This window comes from Orbicella faveolata, unplaced genomic scaffold (assembly GCF_042242905.1).
Source record: "Orbicella faveolata isolate gen_17 unplaced genomic scaffold, um_ofav_v1 contig_34, whole genome shotgun sequence".
In the NCBI taxonomy this organism is placed as follows: domain Eukaryota; kingdom Metazoa; phylum Cnidaria; class Anthozoa; order Scleractinia; family Merulinidae; genus Orbicella; species Orbicella faveolata.
The window spans coordinates 14,861,338-14,880,563 of NW_028301563.1; the positions used below are offsets into that span (position 1 = coordinate 14,861,338).

At 39.2% G+C, this 19,226-nt stretch overlaps 1 protein-coding gene across 1 annotated transcript; it reads right to left on the minus strand.

The window, feature by feature from the left end:
* Positions 1 to 1,096: 1,096 nt before the first annotated feature.
* On the minus strand, positions 1,097 to 16,263 carry LOC149104984 (uncharacterized). Its single transcript, XM_089298936.1, has 5 exons — positions 13,507 to 16,263; positions 12,511 to 12,787; positions 6,864 to 7,196; positions 6,530 to 6,679; positions 1,097 to 5,657 (listed from the first exon to the last, which is right to left on the minus strand). The coding sequence occupies exons 3-5, from the start codon at positions 7,162 to 7,164 to the stop codon at positions 5,290 to 5,292; spliced, it is 819 nt and encodes a 272-aa protein (XP_089155062.1). The 5' UTR covers positions 7,165 to 7,196; positions 12,511 to 12,787; positions 13,507 to 16,263; the 3' UTR covers positions 1,097 to 5,289.
* Positions 16,264 to 19,226: the final 2,963 nt, after the last annotated feature.

Genomic DNA, 19,226 nt, shown 5'->3' on the forward strand with positions numbered 1-19,226 from the left:
ATCCAACGTATTCTTCCCTTGTGTCCGGGTTATATGGAAAAGACTTCTTCGCAAAGTTAGAAGATGGCGAGGCGCAGAGAGGAATACCGGTGGTCTTAAGCTTGTATGGTTTCAAAATGCAGTAACCACGATCGCTTCTGCAGTAGCCTCCTACAAAGACGCTCGTCGCGGTCGTCACGCTCGTCACGTTCTTCACACTCCTCACGCAAGTTTCGTGTCAAACCTCACTGACTCTTGCCAGGATTAGGAACGTCGAAAGCCGTCATGTGTAAATAATATGTAAAAAATCATTTGCTCATAATGCTTTCGACATTGCTGATCCTGGCAGTTGCAGGACGCGTGTCACACAAGAACCTAATGAATGAATGCCCTAGCTCACCAACAGTCTCTCTATAGCTCAGTGGTTAGAGCGCCGGTATCTGGGGGCATGGGTTTGAACTCTGATTGTTTTCTTTGTCCTGCACTCGTGCAAACATTTCATCTCTATTATTTATTCACCGAGCTGCAAATTTACCATCTTTCATTATCATTCGATGCATTTATTTCTTCCTTTTTATTGGCCGAGAGCCCAACACGTGACCTGCCTACAAATTGTGGTCTGCTCATGCGTAGTAACGTCTAAATGTATTTTGCTGCAAATAATATTCTGCTCATGCGTAATTTTAACCACGCTCTTGTGTGAAAGATGGGAGAGAGTGGTTTATTGTGAAAGAAAAAACTTGGTGATTAAATGCTAAAACAATTATTGAACTCGAACATACTTTTCGCGCTAGACCACATCACCCGAAAACAATTGACCAAGGCGAAATATTGAGGCCTAGGAAATGGACGAGCATGCTAGGCAGGCATGTCTACTGAACAATCAAGTCTGTCTTGGGGTATTTCACGGGAATATCCCCCCAAAATTTGCATCACTTGTATAAGTTCAACTGTACAAAACTTGACAAAATGTTAATAGGCCTAGTTTTGACTGGTTCTATTTGTGAAGGTAATTGAAAGGTGCAGCAGTTACAAGATGACTGCGAAAAATTCCCTTCAAATGAAGTTAAAATTTTGCGGAAAATAATAGATACATGTATTCCAAGCATTGCAAGCGGCTGCTTTCAATAAACTTTATTTAGATTCACGATCTGAAACGTGTACATCAGTTTTTTTTTTAAGCTAACATACAGTTACAGAATTATGGCGCTCATGTCTGGATGCAACAACTGTCTGAACTATCGAGTTTACAGTTTGTACTTTTAATTTAATCAATCGAATCATGTGTTTATCTGCCCTCAAGTAGCATGCAGCTCACAAATTTTTCCATGTAAATCTCTATAGGTAGACTGGAAAAATTTAAATGAAAAGAAGTTATTCTTCACCGTATTTCTTATGTGTTCAACACGGACGTCAAGTTAATCCGTTTAAACCAAACCATGATTATGTGGCATGTTTTGATTCCCAACAGAAACACCTTACCCGATCCTTTTCGAGTGACCATCATATGTTCCATCCAGACTGCTGGCACAATTAAACAACAAAACAGTATTTACACCGACAGGTCGTAACTGTATCACGCATTCAGGAAGAATGCCTTTACTAACGCAGAGGGTTTTTTGTCTAAAATCCCAAGGTAATTCAGATTAATTTGCTTTGACTTTGCCTTGCTATGCTGAGGGATTGGATTAAAAGAAGCCTAGCGCTAAATTCTCTAGCGCTCCTAATTAAGACTCACTCGCACATACATCTTTTCTCGAGTTTCATGCCGTCGGCATGTACTTGCTGCGAGTTCAATACTGGCTCAGTGGATTGTCCGTTTCCTTTTTGATTGCATGGTCAGGGTGACTACCTTGGTTCTGGTTTTACGACGGTTAGCTAAAGGCTTCTCTATGTGTTAAAATTAATATTAATATTATTTTGTTCGATAAGTCATTACTAAACGTTTTATTTTACGTAATGTCATTTAGCACTCCGCTAAGATGATATTGGGCCTGAGTGTAGTTTGAAAATTGCAGTTAGATTGAAAGAAAACGGAAAAAAATGACTGCTTGAAAATTAATTTGTTGCTGCTCGAATCTATAAGGGAAATAATAACTTCATGGGACGCAAAAATGTCAGGGAATACTGAGATTAGGTGGGATAAAAGTAAGTTTCATTCTTATTTCGTTAACTTGAATGTTAATTCAATGTTTATTTGTTGCTACTTGAAATCTATTTTTGAACAAATTAATTAACAATAATTTCAATGCTTTTCTTTTGACTCCTGGTGCCTTTTCACGGAAAGCTTGGCATGCTACTAGGGCCCTTAAATGAACTGTACTGCTGCAGTAAATATAACTGAACACACATGTAGGGTACTATGTATAACTTATATTAGGCCCGGGTCGCACTAGAGCCAATTTTGTTTGTATAAGTAATAAATCTGTCAAGATCAACAAGTAGCGTAAAATAAGTGCGACCCCCAGTTTCAAAAACTTGCCAAATTTTTGCGGATTGCCAAAATTTCGCCAATCTTCAAAGAAGCCGAAGTGCTTCCTCGGAGGCTTCCAAATTTTGGCAAAGCAAACAATTTTGCTATTCTAACCATTTAAATGTCATATTTTTTAAAACATGCCGGGATAAAATTACGGCGAGAAAATAACTTTGACGGCTAGTTCAGTTTGGCGCGTGCGATGGCGGGACAAAATCATTTTTTACCCGGTCCATCTGACGCTTTTTTCAGTTATTTCAATGCAAACGAGGAATATAAGCGGCGTTTTTATTCAAATTCTTATGACTCGTGCCCTGGATCTGGTTACTGGCAGCAATTTGAAGAGATGGCTAAAGCGAGACAATCTTCTTCGATCGCAAGTGGCGCAAGCAACAACACAAACGCAAGCCGAGCAAAAGTGCTCTTCCAACTATGGGCCGGAACTCACGAGTTGCTGTATAGCGGAGAGTCAAGAACATACAACGTGGATAAAAATCTGCGAAGAGAAACTCTCGGATGATTAATTGTTACGTATATTTCAATCAGCAACGTTTTGGTTCCAGCATGTTGGCCTAATGCGACCACTGTCAAAATTTGGAACTTACGAAATTTTTGCCAATTATTTTCCTCGCCAAAAATTGGAAATATTTTAAACAAACAAAATTGGCTCTAATGCGACCCGAGCCTTAACAATGATAATTATTAGGGAGTTTAAGCAAATCGATACGGCTGGCTCTAATAGGGCTGCCGGAAGTAAATTTGCCCCAAAATGAGACACTGCGCATCTACGTCGGTTGCATCCAGCCGTAGCGTGAAATCTGACTACGTGAGTCGGATGTTTTGCCGTAGTGGTCACTACCTCGGGTTTATTTCGCTTCTCTGGTCACCCTGTTTAAATATTGATTATTATTACATCTCGGCATTTTAAGAATTCCATTGGATACTATATCCTTTAAACTCAATTTAAGTCAAAGATTGTGTCAAGGTTGCCTTTCATAAGCTTGTAAATCCGTATCCTGAATTTACGATAAGTTTTGGCAAAGGTGTTGGAATGGGGAAGCGAGTCAAGTGAAATATTCGTGTTGAGCACGAGGTTGTTTTTCTTCGGTTAAGTTTGCTTTGAGGGTTTAGTGAAGATGTTTTATATCTGGATAACTATACGATGCTATTTTGCTTCTTTGAGTATTGATATATTTGTGTTCTTAACTCGATATTCTTTGAGATGTTTGTCTCTGAAATTATATATTTCATCCATGAAAATTGTTATGGTACAAAGTGTATGGCATTCGCTTTCGCTCAGAAATAATCTGTTCGTCCTACCGAATAACGGCCATCGTCCTTTGAGCGAAGCTATTTGGCTGTGAGAAACTAAATAAAAGAGATTTGTATTTCGCTTTACTCGCTAAACTTAAAATTTGGCAGACCACCGAGACGTACTCTCCCCAGACCTTTTCAGTCACGGCAGCCGTAGTAGCACCAGCCGTAGTGATTTGCTTAAACTCCCTATTATCATGTGTAATCCAACTTGTATAATTCAATTTGTATGCACTTTGCTTTACACTGTAATGCAAATGAGAAAAGTTAAAAAGGGTTATTGATATTCATTGCTTATTAAATAACAAAGGTACTGGACGTATATCTATAAGTGACTATTGTCCGTTTATATACCTTATACCATGTTGGCACTATAGCTTAAATATATTTACAAATTAAATTATTTAAGCATAATTAATACAGGGGAATGGCAAGTCCTCTCAATTAACTATGATGTAAGCGAGTTACTACATTTTATGTAATAACGAATATGAAAACTAAGGATTAATTTGGGAGAAAATGTCTTTATTAGGTTGAAAAAAATCCTGCATTGAAGAATTATGCAAAATGTAAAGCAAATCGATGTGAAGAAAAGTGAAATTCTCCTATGAAAACACCGAAGAGAGTTTGAGATAGACGATTGGGTAAAGGAAAGAGAAGATTTAAATACTGAATTTTTTCTTGACTCGCTTACCCACACAGAGATATATATTTTTTTTCGATAGCGTGAAGAAACAGGCAAAATTTCTGCAAGAGAATTTTTTTGGAGCACGTGATTTACCGGTTCAGCAAGCCCAACGGGAATCAGCAGCCTTAGAACTTCCAGTGATGAGATAATTTCTTTTGTAAAATCCGCCATATTGTACCTACAGAGTTGCACAACCGTCATTTCATATCAGCCGACATTTTCAGCCGTGCTAGGAATTGATTCTCTCTTTTCTACCTGCCCTGTACAGGCGCCTGACGCTGTCGCATTCATTGGTACTACGGCGGCTAAAACTTTGTCACGCCTTGTGTACATCACCCTCACTTTGTCATAGATGAGAGGCCCTGGGGACGAGGTTGGGCTGAATATTGATAAAATTATCAAATTGTCAGGGTTTTTTTTTTTTTTTTTTTTCTAATCACACTGCATTTCCGTCTCTATCAACGAAAACAAATGGATTTCTCAAATCCCCGACAGAACTATGCGCTCGAGCGGGGGCCGAAATCTTCCTGCGTTGATTCAATAGCGTTACCTTTTTACAAAAAAGTATTTCAAAACATTTTCTAAGCAGCTCAGTGAACATTTTTCTTGGACGAAAATGTTTTCTTTGCTAATTTTTACAGGACTTAGAGGTTACCAGTCGTCGTAAGAACTTGAGGGAAAAGAAATGGCAAAGATCAAAAGTCACACTTATCCTGGACTAACTTAGTAGTGCTTTGAACAGCCAGGCTTTGATTAAGTTTTGCTGTAAGTAATAATACCAGGCAGTATCCACTAATACTCAGCTGAAACACAAATCCCAAAAGCCATGGCCGGATTAGTCAGTACCACAATAACGTACGCTACATCCCAACCCCTCTGGGTCAGTCAACTTGTAGATAAAGTAGGAAGTGCAGTTTTTAACATCAATGTAGACTGACGATTGGCAACATATTCCAAACTCATTAATGCAGGCTTTTCTTGTGACTGTACCCTCAGCCACTGTAGGATGATCTTCACTTAACCAGGCAGGGAAGTTTGCACCACATCTGCCCATCGTTGGACATGTGGTCACCATTTTTGTGCCTGCAGCTCTTTCAAAACGATACCAGCCATTGAGGGTTCTGTCACATTTGGGGTTTACTGTTACGTAGTCATATTTTCTTTCTGCATCTGTCAGAGTTTGGTAGTTCTTACATATGTCAGCTAAAAAATAAACAAATAAATACGTAAATAACTCTCCCCTCCGTGGAAGCCTCTTTCGTGCTGTGTTGTGGGTTGTTGCTTGTAGTCTTAATAATGGTAATAGGACTGAGTGGAGACCAATTCGGTCTGTAATCATACGAGTGATTAACAAAATCGGACGACCGTGAAGCGGGAGTCCGATTTGTTAATCACGAGTATGATTACAGACTGAATTGGACGACACGATGTCCTGTTACCAATTAATCAAAACTATGACAAAATTCGAGAAACGAACAAACCATCGATTGAGCGCTGAACGATTAAACGTCGTTATGAATGCTCAAAAACACAGCAGTTTACTCAACAAAGTGCACTGCAACAGCGCGCACAAAATGACACGTACTGTCCAATTACAAGCATGACGCGTACACTGTCCAATTAATGCTCAAATTGGGCTGCTGATAGCCAATCACGTTGGAGAATTTTGTTATAGTTTTGATTAACTTGGTAACTTCATGCATGCTGTTCCATTTCATTTAACAATTATTCACCGAAGTGGAGGTGAATAGTACATGCTAATCACCTCCGAGTGAACTAATCAGAGCGCGCGAAAAGCACTATTCACTTGTGTGGTGTATACTAAAAACAATTATTGGATGAGGATTTTGTGATATCCAGAAAAATCAAGGTCGAGGTGGGGGTGATCATCCGAAGCCGAAGGCTGAGGCTGATAACCCCTGATATGATGTGATTACCCGTGACCCAGAGTGTCCTTCACATGATTATTGTATAATTTGCAGCTAGATGACGTCGGAAGAGGAGGCGGGAGAGTGGAAGCTTATTGGAGGAAGCGGAAGCACTAAACCGAGGTAAAACCCCGGACGTCTATTTACCTTGGTCAGGCATGTCACAAGGAGCCAACACTATCTCGTCAGGTTTAATTGAATCGAACCAGTAATAACCGCTGACTACATTTTCTTCTTCACTCGCCCTGATCTCGGCGCACGACTCAGCTGGCAACTCGGGAACGGATCCAAGGGGAACTAAAAATATAGAAAAGACAAATAACACTGCTCTTTCAGGGCTTTTGTGTCATAATTGTCTCGCTCTCTGCGAGCATTGTTCTCAGTCCTCAGAATATAGAGAGATTTCGGGTACCTTTATGTAAGAGACGAATACTTTTCTTATAAAAAAAGATAGAGATAAACACTCAAAGAAGAACAATACCTCTTCCATCTAATCGTTTAATATAGAGCCGATCGCTGTCCGGAACAAAATCTTCAGGTCTGGCTTCTTTGGTGCGGTTGTTCAACTCACATATGCCTTGGCTGATGACGTAGTTAAAGCTTTGACATCTGATGTCATGGTTACACTTGTCTACACACTTCAACCAGTTTGCAGTTTTCTTGGCCATGAAGATATGTCTTTTTAACATCATGCCGGGGATGGAATATTCACTTCTACACTGCTGAGCGTCCAGTTCGTAAGACATCTGACACATCACAAGCAGCGTGAAGACCAGACTCATTCTCCCAGCGTGAGAAAGCCAACGGCTAGGTTCTGAAGTTGTGAAATTTGTATGGTGAAAAAAAAGACTGACTCTTGAATAATAATAATAATAATAATAATAATAATAATAATAATAATAATAATAATAATAATAATCACTTTATTTAAGTGTCGATGTATTTAGCACTAATGTCCTAATTGGGGACACTGTAAATAAATAAACAAATATTTCAAATATAACATAAACTATTAAGAATCCCAACTGGTTGGAGGCTGACCAGTTGGCTATTTACACAACGCGGTCGAGGAGTTGAACTCGGGGCTACCGAGAACAAATCCAGATAGCGGTAGGGTGGAGGATTTGAACCAGGGACCTCCAGATTTCAAATCCAGCGCCCTAAACCACTCGGCCACGCCGCCATGTCCCAACCTTAAAAGCTTCCCCTTTTGTAAGTGTCGGAAGTTCTTTTTGGGCGTTCTGCGTTACGCTTGGACGCAGGACATCTGGGTTCTAGATAAGCGCGCAATCAGTGTAAACCTTGAAATCAAAAGAAGCTTAAAATACAATAGCCCTTATTTAAAAATTATTGTTTGAATTCAAAGCTTATAGACAAAAAGATAAACAATCAAGACAGTGAGAATGAAATAGAAACAATAACTAAATCTACAGTATCTCAAGTACAAGTCAAGTGCTGCCTCCGTTAGAAACCTGAGTCAAGCCCTGTTACTATGGAGCGACTCGGATTGTGGGAACTGCTGAATTTAACTACCGCTCAAACAACGCGCTTCTTTGGTTAGAGGTTTGATTCCACGGAGAAAAAAGTGAAAAACTCAGACAGAGACATAAAAACATAAGAAAGTAAAAACTAACGATATAATGTCCCGACGTTTCGGCGACCTTATGCCGCCATTAGAGAGTTTAAGCATGACGTTTACGGCAGACGGCAAACGGCAAATATTACCTCTGAATTTTTATTCTTTTCTTCTAATCCTTAAATAAATCTCACAACCATAGAAAAATGTCTCCTACCATTCACCGCAAATACAAATATTTTCACTCTAAAGTACAAACAGCTGAGGACAGACGGGAAAAGTTTCATTTTTGCCGTTTGCCGTTTGACGTATATATAAACGTCATGTGTAACCTCTCTATTATCAAGGAATGGGAATAGGAACATATTTGACTGGTTAATGAACGAAATTTTGTACATCAAACAATTAAGACCACGCTTGAATGTACAAACAGATTCGATCTCCGCTATAGTCTTTGTCAAATTTAACTTCACTTATGTAAATCTATAGCAAGAGATAATCTCTTCTCCACAGGAATTACCTCTTTTGAACTCGCTCTGATTTATTCATTCCTTGATAATGGCGTCATGAGGTCGCCAAAATGTCGGGACATTATTTTTAAATGTCGAGACCTTAGTTTTTGCTTGCTTATTTATTTCAAAAGCATGCATTATTAATACATACATATATGTTTCAGTATCTAGTTAAACAAAGAAAACGGCTAAAAGTTATGACACTAGGAAAAAAATAGCGCATGCAGGGTTCATGATGTATGTAATGGGGGAAAGGGGAGGCTATGATGATTTTTCAAGTTTTCCTTATATTTTTGAGAAGCCCCACCCCCCCGCCCAACCCCAATGTCCTCAGCAAGTGAAAAAGAATAACATAACTTGTTAGAAACTTAATCTAAGGTGATAATGAAATGTAAAAATGGTACTGGTTCTGCAATGCTGGCCGAATTATGTACAACCTGCGAAATTTGGTTTGATCCACATGTAAAAATGTGGTTATCACAGAGACGTCAAATGACGCAAAGAAACAGTTGGCATATCAAAATTTGGGTCTTATCTTTTGCATTCATCGCGCATCGTCCATTAAGGGACAAAATTACACTCGCAATTGAGGCAGAAACGAAAAAAAACATATTCAAAATGATTATTTTTCTCCATTTTTGCCAGTGATTATTAAATATCACATCAGTTTTTACCCAAGAAAATTTTAACATGACAATTTTGCGTAATGCTCACGAATTCTAACTGAATGAAAATATTAAGTTATTAGATCAATTGCCTTGAGAATGGAGGATCGCACGTAACAGGCTTGTAGCTGACAAACCTGTAGCTGTCGGATTCTTGATCAAATTGAATGTTTAAAACCTGGGTTTTTATTAAGAGAGGAAAACCGGTGTACCAACGAAAACCAACGAGCGCAAATTCACACTTACAGCACAACAATGTCTTCAGTTCTCAAGTCTTGTAGGAAAAGTCACAATAGCACAGAGATAGCACCAGCTGGAGATGTGTAATCGAGATACCAGTTCATTATAAGTCAATACTTAACAAATAAAGAAACCCAAGCCTTGTATTACACTGTGATAAAACTTGACGGGTATTTGAGAACACGAGGGAAATGTAGAAAACACGAGCCGCAGGCGAGTGATTTCTGCATTTCTCGAGTGTCCACGCTTTTTCTATGTTTGATACTCTGATGAAACATGGGTTTTTGACCAATCAAGTCCAATCAGGAGCCATAATCGGGGAAGGAGACCGTAAGTCTTGGGATCCACGCGCACCTACGATATGGGACAATTTTGCTATTTTTAGAAGAGTATAAAAAGGAAATTTAAGGCTATAAATTAAAATGTAAGGATGTTTTCGAACTCACCCTCCGCATACGTTGGACGAAGCATTATTGAAATCCAAGACAAAAAAAAAAAAAAACGAGCGCACATCCACTTTTACAGCACAACGGTGTCTTCAGTTCTCAAGTCTTGTGGGAGAAGTGAGGATAGCATAGAGATAGCACCCCCTGGAGATGTGTAGTCGAGATAGCGCTAGCAGCTCATTGTAAGTCAATATAGTGTAATAAAAGATGGTGTGTTGTGTCACGGGGGTTGGCAAACGTGGCAACTGTGACAGGTGAGCCATTCAGATCGATTTCTGCTCATGTCAGTTTGACTCCACCTGCTCTAGCTTGGTGTTTTCGTTTAAATTACGCACGTATAACGTGAGCTAAGTATTTCGATCTGTGGGTTTGTAAGCTTCGTTTCAGGAATTTCTTTGATTGCGTGCTGTTTACAGGTGAATATTTCTTTCAATGAAAGATACGATTTTTAATCCTCCTCCCAAAAGGTCCAAACTTATGTTTTTAACAATCACTCAGTTAACCAAGTCATTATCCACGATGCTTCTGAATTTGCTTTGCAAGATTAAACATTGATTTCGTTAATTTTGGCTTCATATGTTTTTTTGTTCAAGGTAGCTTTGTTTATGATCGAATGCATATCTATGTCAGAACGTCATTACGACTTCGAGATAGGCTTATATTTAAATTTCGAACATTCTATTCTGCGGCCTTGCATGCACATTAGATTTTTAAAGCAACTGAATTTGAATTTATGCTTTTTCCTTTGGCAAACAGATTGTACGCTTCTAATTTTGCCATTCGCGTGAGGCGCTTGTAACTTAAATGTGACAAACTTCATTCATTTTTCCGAAGAAAAAAAATGAAAATAAATAAAACAAAGTGAAATTATAATCATTATGGCACGTGTTACAATTTAACTCCTGGTTTCTTGGGGGTCAACTGGCTTAACTATCCACAGCCTTTACTGTCAAATTACTGAAATTATTTTGTGAGTGATTTTGAAGCGCTAAAATAGTGCATTTAATTAGGAGGAACACCTTGGTTTTAAAAACTGTCTCTTTACGTGCGATTTTAGTCCGAATTAAAAAAAAGGTGGTGAAAAGGGATGCATAAATCAATAATAGAAAACATGACAACACCGAAGATAATTCGGAGTCAGATGATTGGCTAACAAAAAGAGAACACTTGCAAAATTTCTTGCGAAAAAAAACTTACAAAATGTCTGGAAGAGATTTCTTCTGCTGGTTTCGTAATATGTACATTATATACACATAAAATACCAGCTCAACAAGCTGCAACAGAAATCAGCAGCCTTGGAACTTCCAGAGATGAGATAATTTCTTTTGTCAAATTCGCCATATTGTACCTAGCGCCGTTCCACCACCGTCATTCCATATCAGCCGACATTTTCAGCCGTGCAAGGAATTCATAATTCTCTCCTCTCTACCCGTCCTGTACAGGCGCCTGACGCTATCGCATTCATTGGTACTACGGCTAAAACCGTGGCGACAAAGCTTTGCCACGCCTTGCGTAAATATTTCATAGCTTCGCCTGCTCCGTTTCGCAAATTCGGCTCAACCTCTATGGTTTGTGTCTTTCGAAATAGCCGCTAGTGTGGCTACAAGCGTTTAGTACATTTTTGTAAAACTCTCTCAAGAAGTCTACTACTAGTTTAGTATGTAATTTTAAATTGAGAAAATAAAAAAAGTAAAACAAAAATTGTAAATGCAAAAGAGGAATGCTTCCCTTTGCAAAACTGGTTAGTTAAGCCACTTCATACAATCTGCTTATACAATAGAGGCTACGCTTTGCTCCTCAGTTAAATTTACAAGAAGTTATTATTTTATACAAAATTGATTACATTTGCTGTTTCCCTTCTATCGTGTCTAGGATGTCAACAATTTTTTAAATTTTGTTGTTATTGTTGTTTAACTGAACTGGGTAATAGCCAACCACGTTTACTAGAGAACTTTCGGTATTCCCGATTGGCAGTTACACTGTTGTTGTTGTTGTTGTTGTTGTTTAAAAAAACAAACAAACAAACAAACAAATGGAATAAAAACAATAAAAAAAAAAACAATGATACAAAACAAAATTCTCACTCCAGCAAACCAAAAACGAGTTATCCCTATTGTATACGGTCTATAATCAACAATATTAATCAAAATTGGTTGAAAAAAAAGTGTTCATAAACTACTTTTAAACAAATCAAACAAAACTGATAAGAATAGCTGTTCTCAACAGAAGACAAAGTTATGGTTGTTCCGTGCAATCAAGAAAAATTGCTACTCCCGCTTTCTAATCAAATTTCTTTGTAAAATGTGTCGTTTTGAGGAGCGGTAGTGATGAAAGTTTTAAATAACCCTCACTTTTCCAAAAATTACAGAAACGACAGAATATTGATGAAATTATCAAATTTCAAGTTGATCGAAGTTTCCAGCTTTCTTGCATAGGTGTAAGTATTTTCTTTGCTAATTTTTTGAGGACTTAGAGTTTGTAACTTGTTGTCAGAACTAGACAGAAAAAAGAAATGGCTAAAGATTATAAAACTGAAATCAAAAGTATAACGCTAATTTTTGACCAGCTTGGTCGTGCTTTGAACAACCAAACCTTGGTTAAGTTTTACTGTAAGTTATAATGTCAGGCAGTGTCCACTCTTATTCAGCTAAACCACAAATCGCATGTGCTATGGCTGGATTAGTCTTACTCTAATGAAGAATGATCTGTCACAACAGCCTCCAAAATAGTGAATGCAAACTTTTCTTCTGACTTTAGCCTCAGCTACTGTAGGATGGCCGCCACTCAACCACGCAGGGAAGTTTGCATCACATCTGTTCCTCGGTGGACATTTCGCCGTTGCCATTTTTGTGCCGGCAGCTCCTCGGATACGACACCGGGCTTTTTGTGCTGACCGCGGTTTACTGTTACATAGTCATATTTTCTTTGTGCATCTCTCGGAGTTTTGTAATTCTTACATATGTCAGCTATAGAAAATAAACAAAGAAGTACGTAAATAATTCTTCCGTCTTTAGAAGCGTCTTTCGTGCTGTGTTATTGTTTGTTGTAGGACGACCAAGATAGCCGCTTGATTTGTCCAGCTTAGCATTACGAAATGCTCCATGTACAGGATCGTACAGGACCTGGCAATTTTTAAACCTTTTGTGTATCAGCGATTCCGGGAACGTTTTCCTGAAGACAATTCTATCTGTACCTTCAGAAGCCTAAAATCTTTTTGCGAAGAAACACTGTGCACATTGTTTGAACGCTGTGTCTGATTAACGGTCCAAAATAAGACAAACACATATAAATGCAGAGTATTCTTACCTGAAAGCTCCAGCTCCCAACCAGAACGTTTTCGATACGTTGTGTGTGCGTAGTCGATAAACACTCGATCATTGGAGAGAGCAGGATTTAGCTTCGCTGGTCGTTCGGTATCGTTTAAGTCCAAAATGAGACCAGCAGACGTTCGATTATAGCGTTCGTGTAAAACCGAGAGAAAATGGATATCATACGTTTGTCTATTAATTTTGTGACTATGAATATCGGACCGACTTCCGTTCGACTTCCAGTTACAGACGACCGAATAGTTCCGAACACAATCCCAAAATTAGACACTCTACTTACTTACGCATATGATAACATAGTGGCTAGTGTTGCCTAGCAACAGTAGCCACACAAACTAATGATAAAAACTGTGTTGCACCTTCACAATGAAGACTGTTCTTTACAACTCTATCTTTGCACTGACAGTTGTACGATCCATCCGTATTCTTGCACTCAGAGTTGGCAACAGGATCACATGGGTTGACCTGTGCAGCGCACTCGTCGATGTCTAAAAACAAAGGAGTGTAAGTGTTAGCATTGAAATGTCACAACGGATGGTTCAGTGTCCCATAACGAGCACAAAAATGAATTGTGGTGAAAAGAAACTACGTACAGTAACAAGAGAATATAACCAAAACAGAATCAGAAAAGACTTTAACAAAGCCTTCAGTATGAAAGAAATTACTAGAACTGGCGCCTGAAATCCACTCCAAAACCTTCACATTTCTTAGATTCTTACACGGAACATAGATTGCCCCAAGCCTAAAAGCAGAGTCCCTGGGTCAGGCTATTCAAAGCCCGATTAAGCTAGCCCACGTTAAGCGAGAATTTTGATTCGAGTTTTGTAACTTTGCGGTGAGGGTTTCTGTATATTGTCTGGCCTTCTGTTTTTGAGTTTGAATAACCTCAAACTACACAAGACAAAAGCAGTTAAAATCACTTGTGTACAAGAAAAAAATTTATACTTTGGTTAACTTTTAATCCTGGGTTAGCGTTAACCGGCTTCCTGACAACCCGGCCCTGATAACAACAAGTTAACCTAATATGAGCCATCGATCCAGTCGAAAACCCAGCACCTGGTCAGCGATCAAATTAAAAAAAAAACATGACCTCGGTGAGATCTAAACTTCAGCCAGTGATATGGTCACGCGATACTGGTCATCGCATGCCTTGTTTTGACAGGTGTCACTTTTGACCGTAACAGCGATGTCCAATATCAAAGAAGTACGCTGTAAACCAATGCTGCATGTCTCTGTCAACCATTAGCTGCAGTATGGCCGCCATCTTGCGCGACTCCGTCGTCGTCGCCGTCGCCGTCGCCGTCGTTGTCGTGCGAATGCGCCCGCGAACAATACCGCTAGCCATGATAACCATGTGAAAATCAATTCATCATGGGTTTCCTTTTCTTTCCTTTATAAGCATGGTCTTCGCTTCCGGAGCTCCACTATTAGCCGGTAATCGTGAGGCTGGCTAACAGGAAATTGTCAGTGGAATTAACTCCACAATGCCGTCATCTGTTGATCGATTGTCGAAATTTCAGCCCTATTACTGGCACGTAAGGTTACCTGATGTTATCTGCAGCGATTACCGGTTTCCCATTGTGTTCCATTAAAGCCATTAAAGAAACTTTGAATCCTGGGTTAGCGTTAACTAGCTTCCGAACAACCCGGCCCTGATTACAAGAAGTTGACCTGACATGAACCCTAGATCTTATCGAAAAACAAGCACTTGGTCAGCGGTCAACTTCAAAAAACACGTGTTCTCCTTAAGCTTTAAACTTGAGCCCGCGATATGTTTACCTGATACGGGTCAGCGGATACCTTGTTGTGACTGCTGTTAATTGACCGTGAAATGGATGTCCAATACCAAAGAAGTACGCTATACGGACCAAGGCTGCCTGTCTCTCTAAACCCATTAGCTGGAGTATGGCCGCCATCTTGCGTGACTCCGCCGTCGTCGCCATCCTCGTCGTCGTCGGGCGTAGGCGCCCACGCGCAATACCGCTAGCTATGATAACCATGAGAAAATAAAGTCATGGATATCCTTTTCCTTCCTATTTAAGTATGGTCTCCGCTTGGCGGCCCATTGGGCCGCCGGAGCTCCGCCATTAGAGAAATCGTGTGGTTGGCTAACAGAAAATTGTCAATTAAATTAACCCCACAATTCTACCATCTGTCGACAATTTCTGCCCTATTACTTGTACGTGATATTACCTGATGTTATCTGCAGCGATTGCCTATTTCACATTGTGTTCCATTAAAGCCGTTCATTCGTCAAGGTAAATAAAGGTTGTAATAAAGTTGTTGTAATAATAAATTTTGTCTTAACGTGCAAATACTTCCTCGTTTCATTTCCCCTTCCCGGCAGGTGTAAGTTAGGTCCTGGAGCCAGACCAATCCGGGTAATACCCTCTCTAGCTGCTGTCACCCCCTCCCCCTCCTCCCCCATACTAGAGGTGCTGTTATAACCCAGGGACTTTACCCTCAAGTGTGTTTAACACGTGTAACTTCGGGTTATGTGTTCTGCTCACTGTCTAATTGCTACAAGGAAATATGCTGGAAAGAAGGAATTCAAACATTTCTGCTGGAAAAATAAAACAGATAAAAGTTTCCCCGCAACTAGAAAAAAGACTTCTCTCCTGGTTTTTTCCTAGGCCATAATAGTCAAAGACGAATTGCTCTTCGTCTGCCCATTTCTAGTGACACTCAATTGTTTGTGACTCAATCGTTTGTGAACATTGCTAGTGATGTTATCAATTACGGTTACCTGTTTCACATTGTGTCCCATTAAATCCTGGTGCACAGCTGCAGTCGAATCCGTTCACTCGGTCTATACAGGTCCCGTTGTTCTTACAGGGATGACTTGCACAGTCATCGATGTTTGTTTTTAATAGGATAAGGTAGAAAGTTAATAACGGTCATATTCGACAGAACCCACAGCAAAAATAACTGCGAAATAAGCAACGGCAACAACAAAAATATGTTTCTGATTTTGTAAATCCAGAGCGTGTAATCATAACAACAGCCTGGAATTTGAGGCATTTTATAGCAGTGAGGAAAGACTTACGGGAAGAGGCGGAAGCAATAAATCAATGTAATACCCCGAACGTCCAATTACCTAGTTTAGACCTATCACAACGAGCCAGAACTACCTCGCCAGCAATTGCCGCTGACTGCATCTTCTCCTTCACTCGCCCTGATCTCGGCGCACGACTCAGCTGGCAACTCGGCAAGGGATCCAAGAGGAACTAAAAATAGAAAAGTCAAAAACTTTGTTTTTTAGCGCTTTTCTGTCATTACTAAACACCACTATTGTTAAGTTCTCTTGAGGAAAAAACTGCGGGCCTTATTTGCAGTTTTCGGGATCGATAGTAGAGATATTCTAGGCACATTTGTATAAAATACGATTACCATTCTTAAAAAAAGGGTTTAGATAAACTCACAAAGAAGAATAATACCTCTTTCCCTGGATCGTTTAATATAGAACCGATCTCTTTCCGGAACAAAATCTTCAGGTCTGGCTTCTTTGGTGCGGTTGTTCAACTCACATATGCCTTGGCTGATGACAAAGTTAAAGCTTTGACATCTGACGTCATCGTCACACTTGTCTAAACAAGTAAGCCAGATTCCATTCTTCTCCTCGATGAAGATATGTCCTTTTAACATCATGCCGCGGATAGAAATTTCGCCTCGAATTAAACATTGCTGAGCGTCCAGTTTATTAAACATCTGAGACATCAGCACCATGATGGTCATACTCATGCCTGGTTCTGATGGTGTGAAATGTGTAGAGAGAGAACAAGATTGAGTCTTGCATTATATATCATTCTTGCACCTTACTCAAGAAATTAACTGTTAGATGCAAGTGAGCAATGGCCTAACCTAGGAAGCCTTGTTTAGCTAGGCTAAGTCTTGAGAGGCTTTTATTTGGCGCCGTACATCGGTGTCTAACTGTCAATCTTGAAATCAAAACCATAATCGTGAAAAAGGTAACAGTAGTCTTTAATTTCATAGTATTGGTCGAATTCTGGGCTTGTAGATAAAAAGATAAACAAACAAAGGGATAGTCCAATTAATAGAGACAATAAATAAATGCAAGAGATTATATAATCTCTTGATAAATGTAGAATAGCTCAAAGAGAAGCTAAGTGCTGTCTCCCTCAGTTAAGGTCCGTAACCGTGGAGCCGCTGGTGACGGAATCATTCACCCACGCAAAGGTCGTGGGTTCGAATCCCGTTCAGAGCCTGAAATTTTTTCAGGTCATTTTTCCAGTAGTGTTATGGCTGCATTCGCATCCTTCATTCTTTCATTATTTAATTGCTACCGATGGACATCTATTACCATTTACTCCGAGTGGTGGCTTGACTCCACCGGAAAAAAAGGGAAAAACTCAGACGCATACATGCATGTTTCAGTATGGTTGTCGTAGCAATGTCAAATGATGCGAGAAACAGCTGGAACATCAAAACTTGATAGGTGAGGGAATGAGCGATGGTTTTTGTTACTAATTGTTTGCAAGTTGTCTTTTTTTGCTCAAAAAAACCATAACTTGTATTGGTATTACGTTGTGATAATGCAAAGTAGAGTCATCTTACGATCTGTCTACGATCATTGATTGAACAATGACACATTGTTCTGTTTTCTAAATTCATTTTTTGGGCAGAAAGTGGAAATACAATAACAATTGCCGGCTTAGACTACTATATTTAATTCCAGTTGATAATTAGCAACATGTGATCTCACTTTTATGGCTTCCCTTATTTTGTTTTTGTACAATTTGTCTTGTTAGCTTCTGCCTTTCGTAGTTAAGTATTGTTTGTGGGTGGCAGCTGAACCCAAGAACCATGTGACTGGCTCCTTTTATTTTGAGATTTAAGCCATTTGCCTTTTTGATGAGGCAGTTTTTCTAGCACACACACAAAAAGATGTCGAGCAAGGTCTTTAAGCATAGCAGTCTTCCTCCACTGAAACATCTGTGATAAGATACTAAGTAAAAATTTTCTGCTGGACTACAGTAGAGACACCTGTACATGTATTTTTCAACTGGTGCTGTCGAATTTTCTCTTCAGTTAGGTCAACTTTTAACAGTGCGAGGATAAATTAAAACAGGAAAAGGTGACACCAGCATTGAAGTTTTCCATAGGAATAAAAAGCACATATACATCTATGTACGTGACTCTTACCTGATTGCGAAAGAAACTGAAATTGTTTAACATTGACACAACTCTTGTTTTCTGCATTTGCATGCACTTTTTGGAAGGCTTTTCCTTTTCATCGTTGAGAATGCTTTTGTAAAGTTGACCGCACAGTCCAGCAGAATGCTGATCACAGAAAGCTTCCACTTCAGCCGGATCATAAAGGCGTTTACCACCCTTGTGTATAGTGCTTGTTCAATGCTCTATGAAACTGCTGAACATATTTGCCAAATTCTGGTTCTCCTACAAATGTTCACAGCATTTTCATTTATATCAACAGTCAAGTACAATACTATTATCTTGATACCTTCATTAAAAATGGGTTAGCAGTTCAGCCCTTTTGTTGTTTATTAGCACTGATTCATCATCTTGAACTGGATATTTCATTATGTTTTGATGAATACAACTACCATGATTCCCTGCAGGCGCGTCTCGTAGGGGAAGTTGGCTATTGACTACACTTTAAAATAAGGAACTGCGTTACAACCGCGTTACAAAAAAAAAAAAATGTTCAAGTTAAGAGGTTAAGATGATGTCGGCAAGAACATTCGAGCAATAATGGGAAAAATTAAGTTACCAAAAAAACCTCATGGCATGGTAATATTTTGAGTACAGTTAAGAAGACCTTATCGAGGCTTTAGCTCTCAAGCTGACCCCGTGCACGTGAGGGAAAATTGAACTTGAAGTTATCCATATTTCAATTAAAACAGACGTTTTGCGTTGGTTAAAAACACAATAACACACGCTTTAAGCATTCTTACGAGGTTTGACATTAACCATCCCGAGAAATTAAGGCTTGAGAAATTAATCGCAATGAACTAAAGTGAGATGTTTTAAATAGTATTCCAAAAGTTTCCGTGCTATGAGTAGATTTTTAAGAAATAATTTTTGCACTTAATGCTCG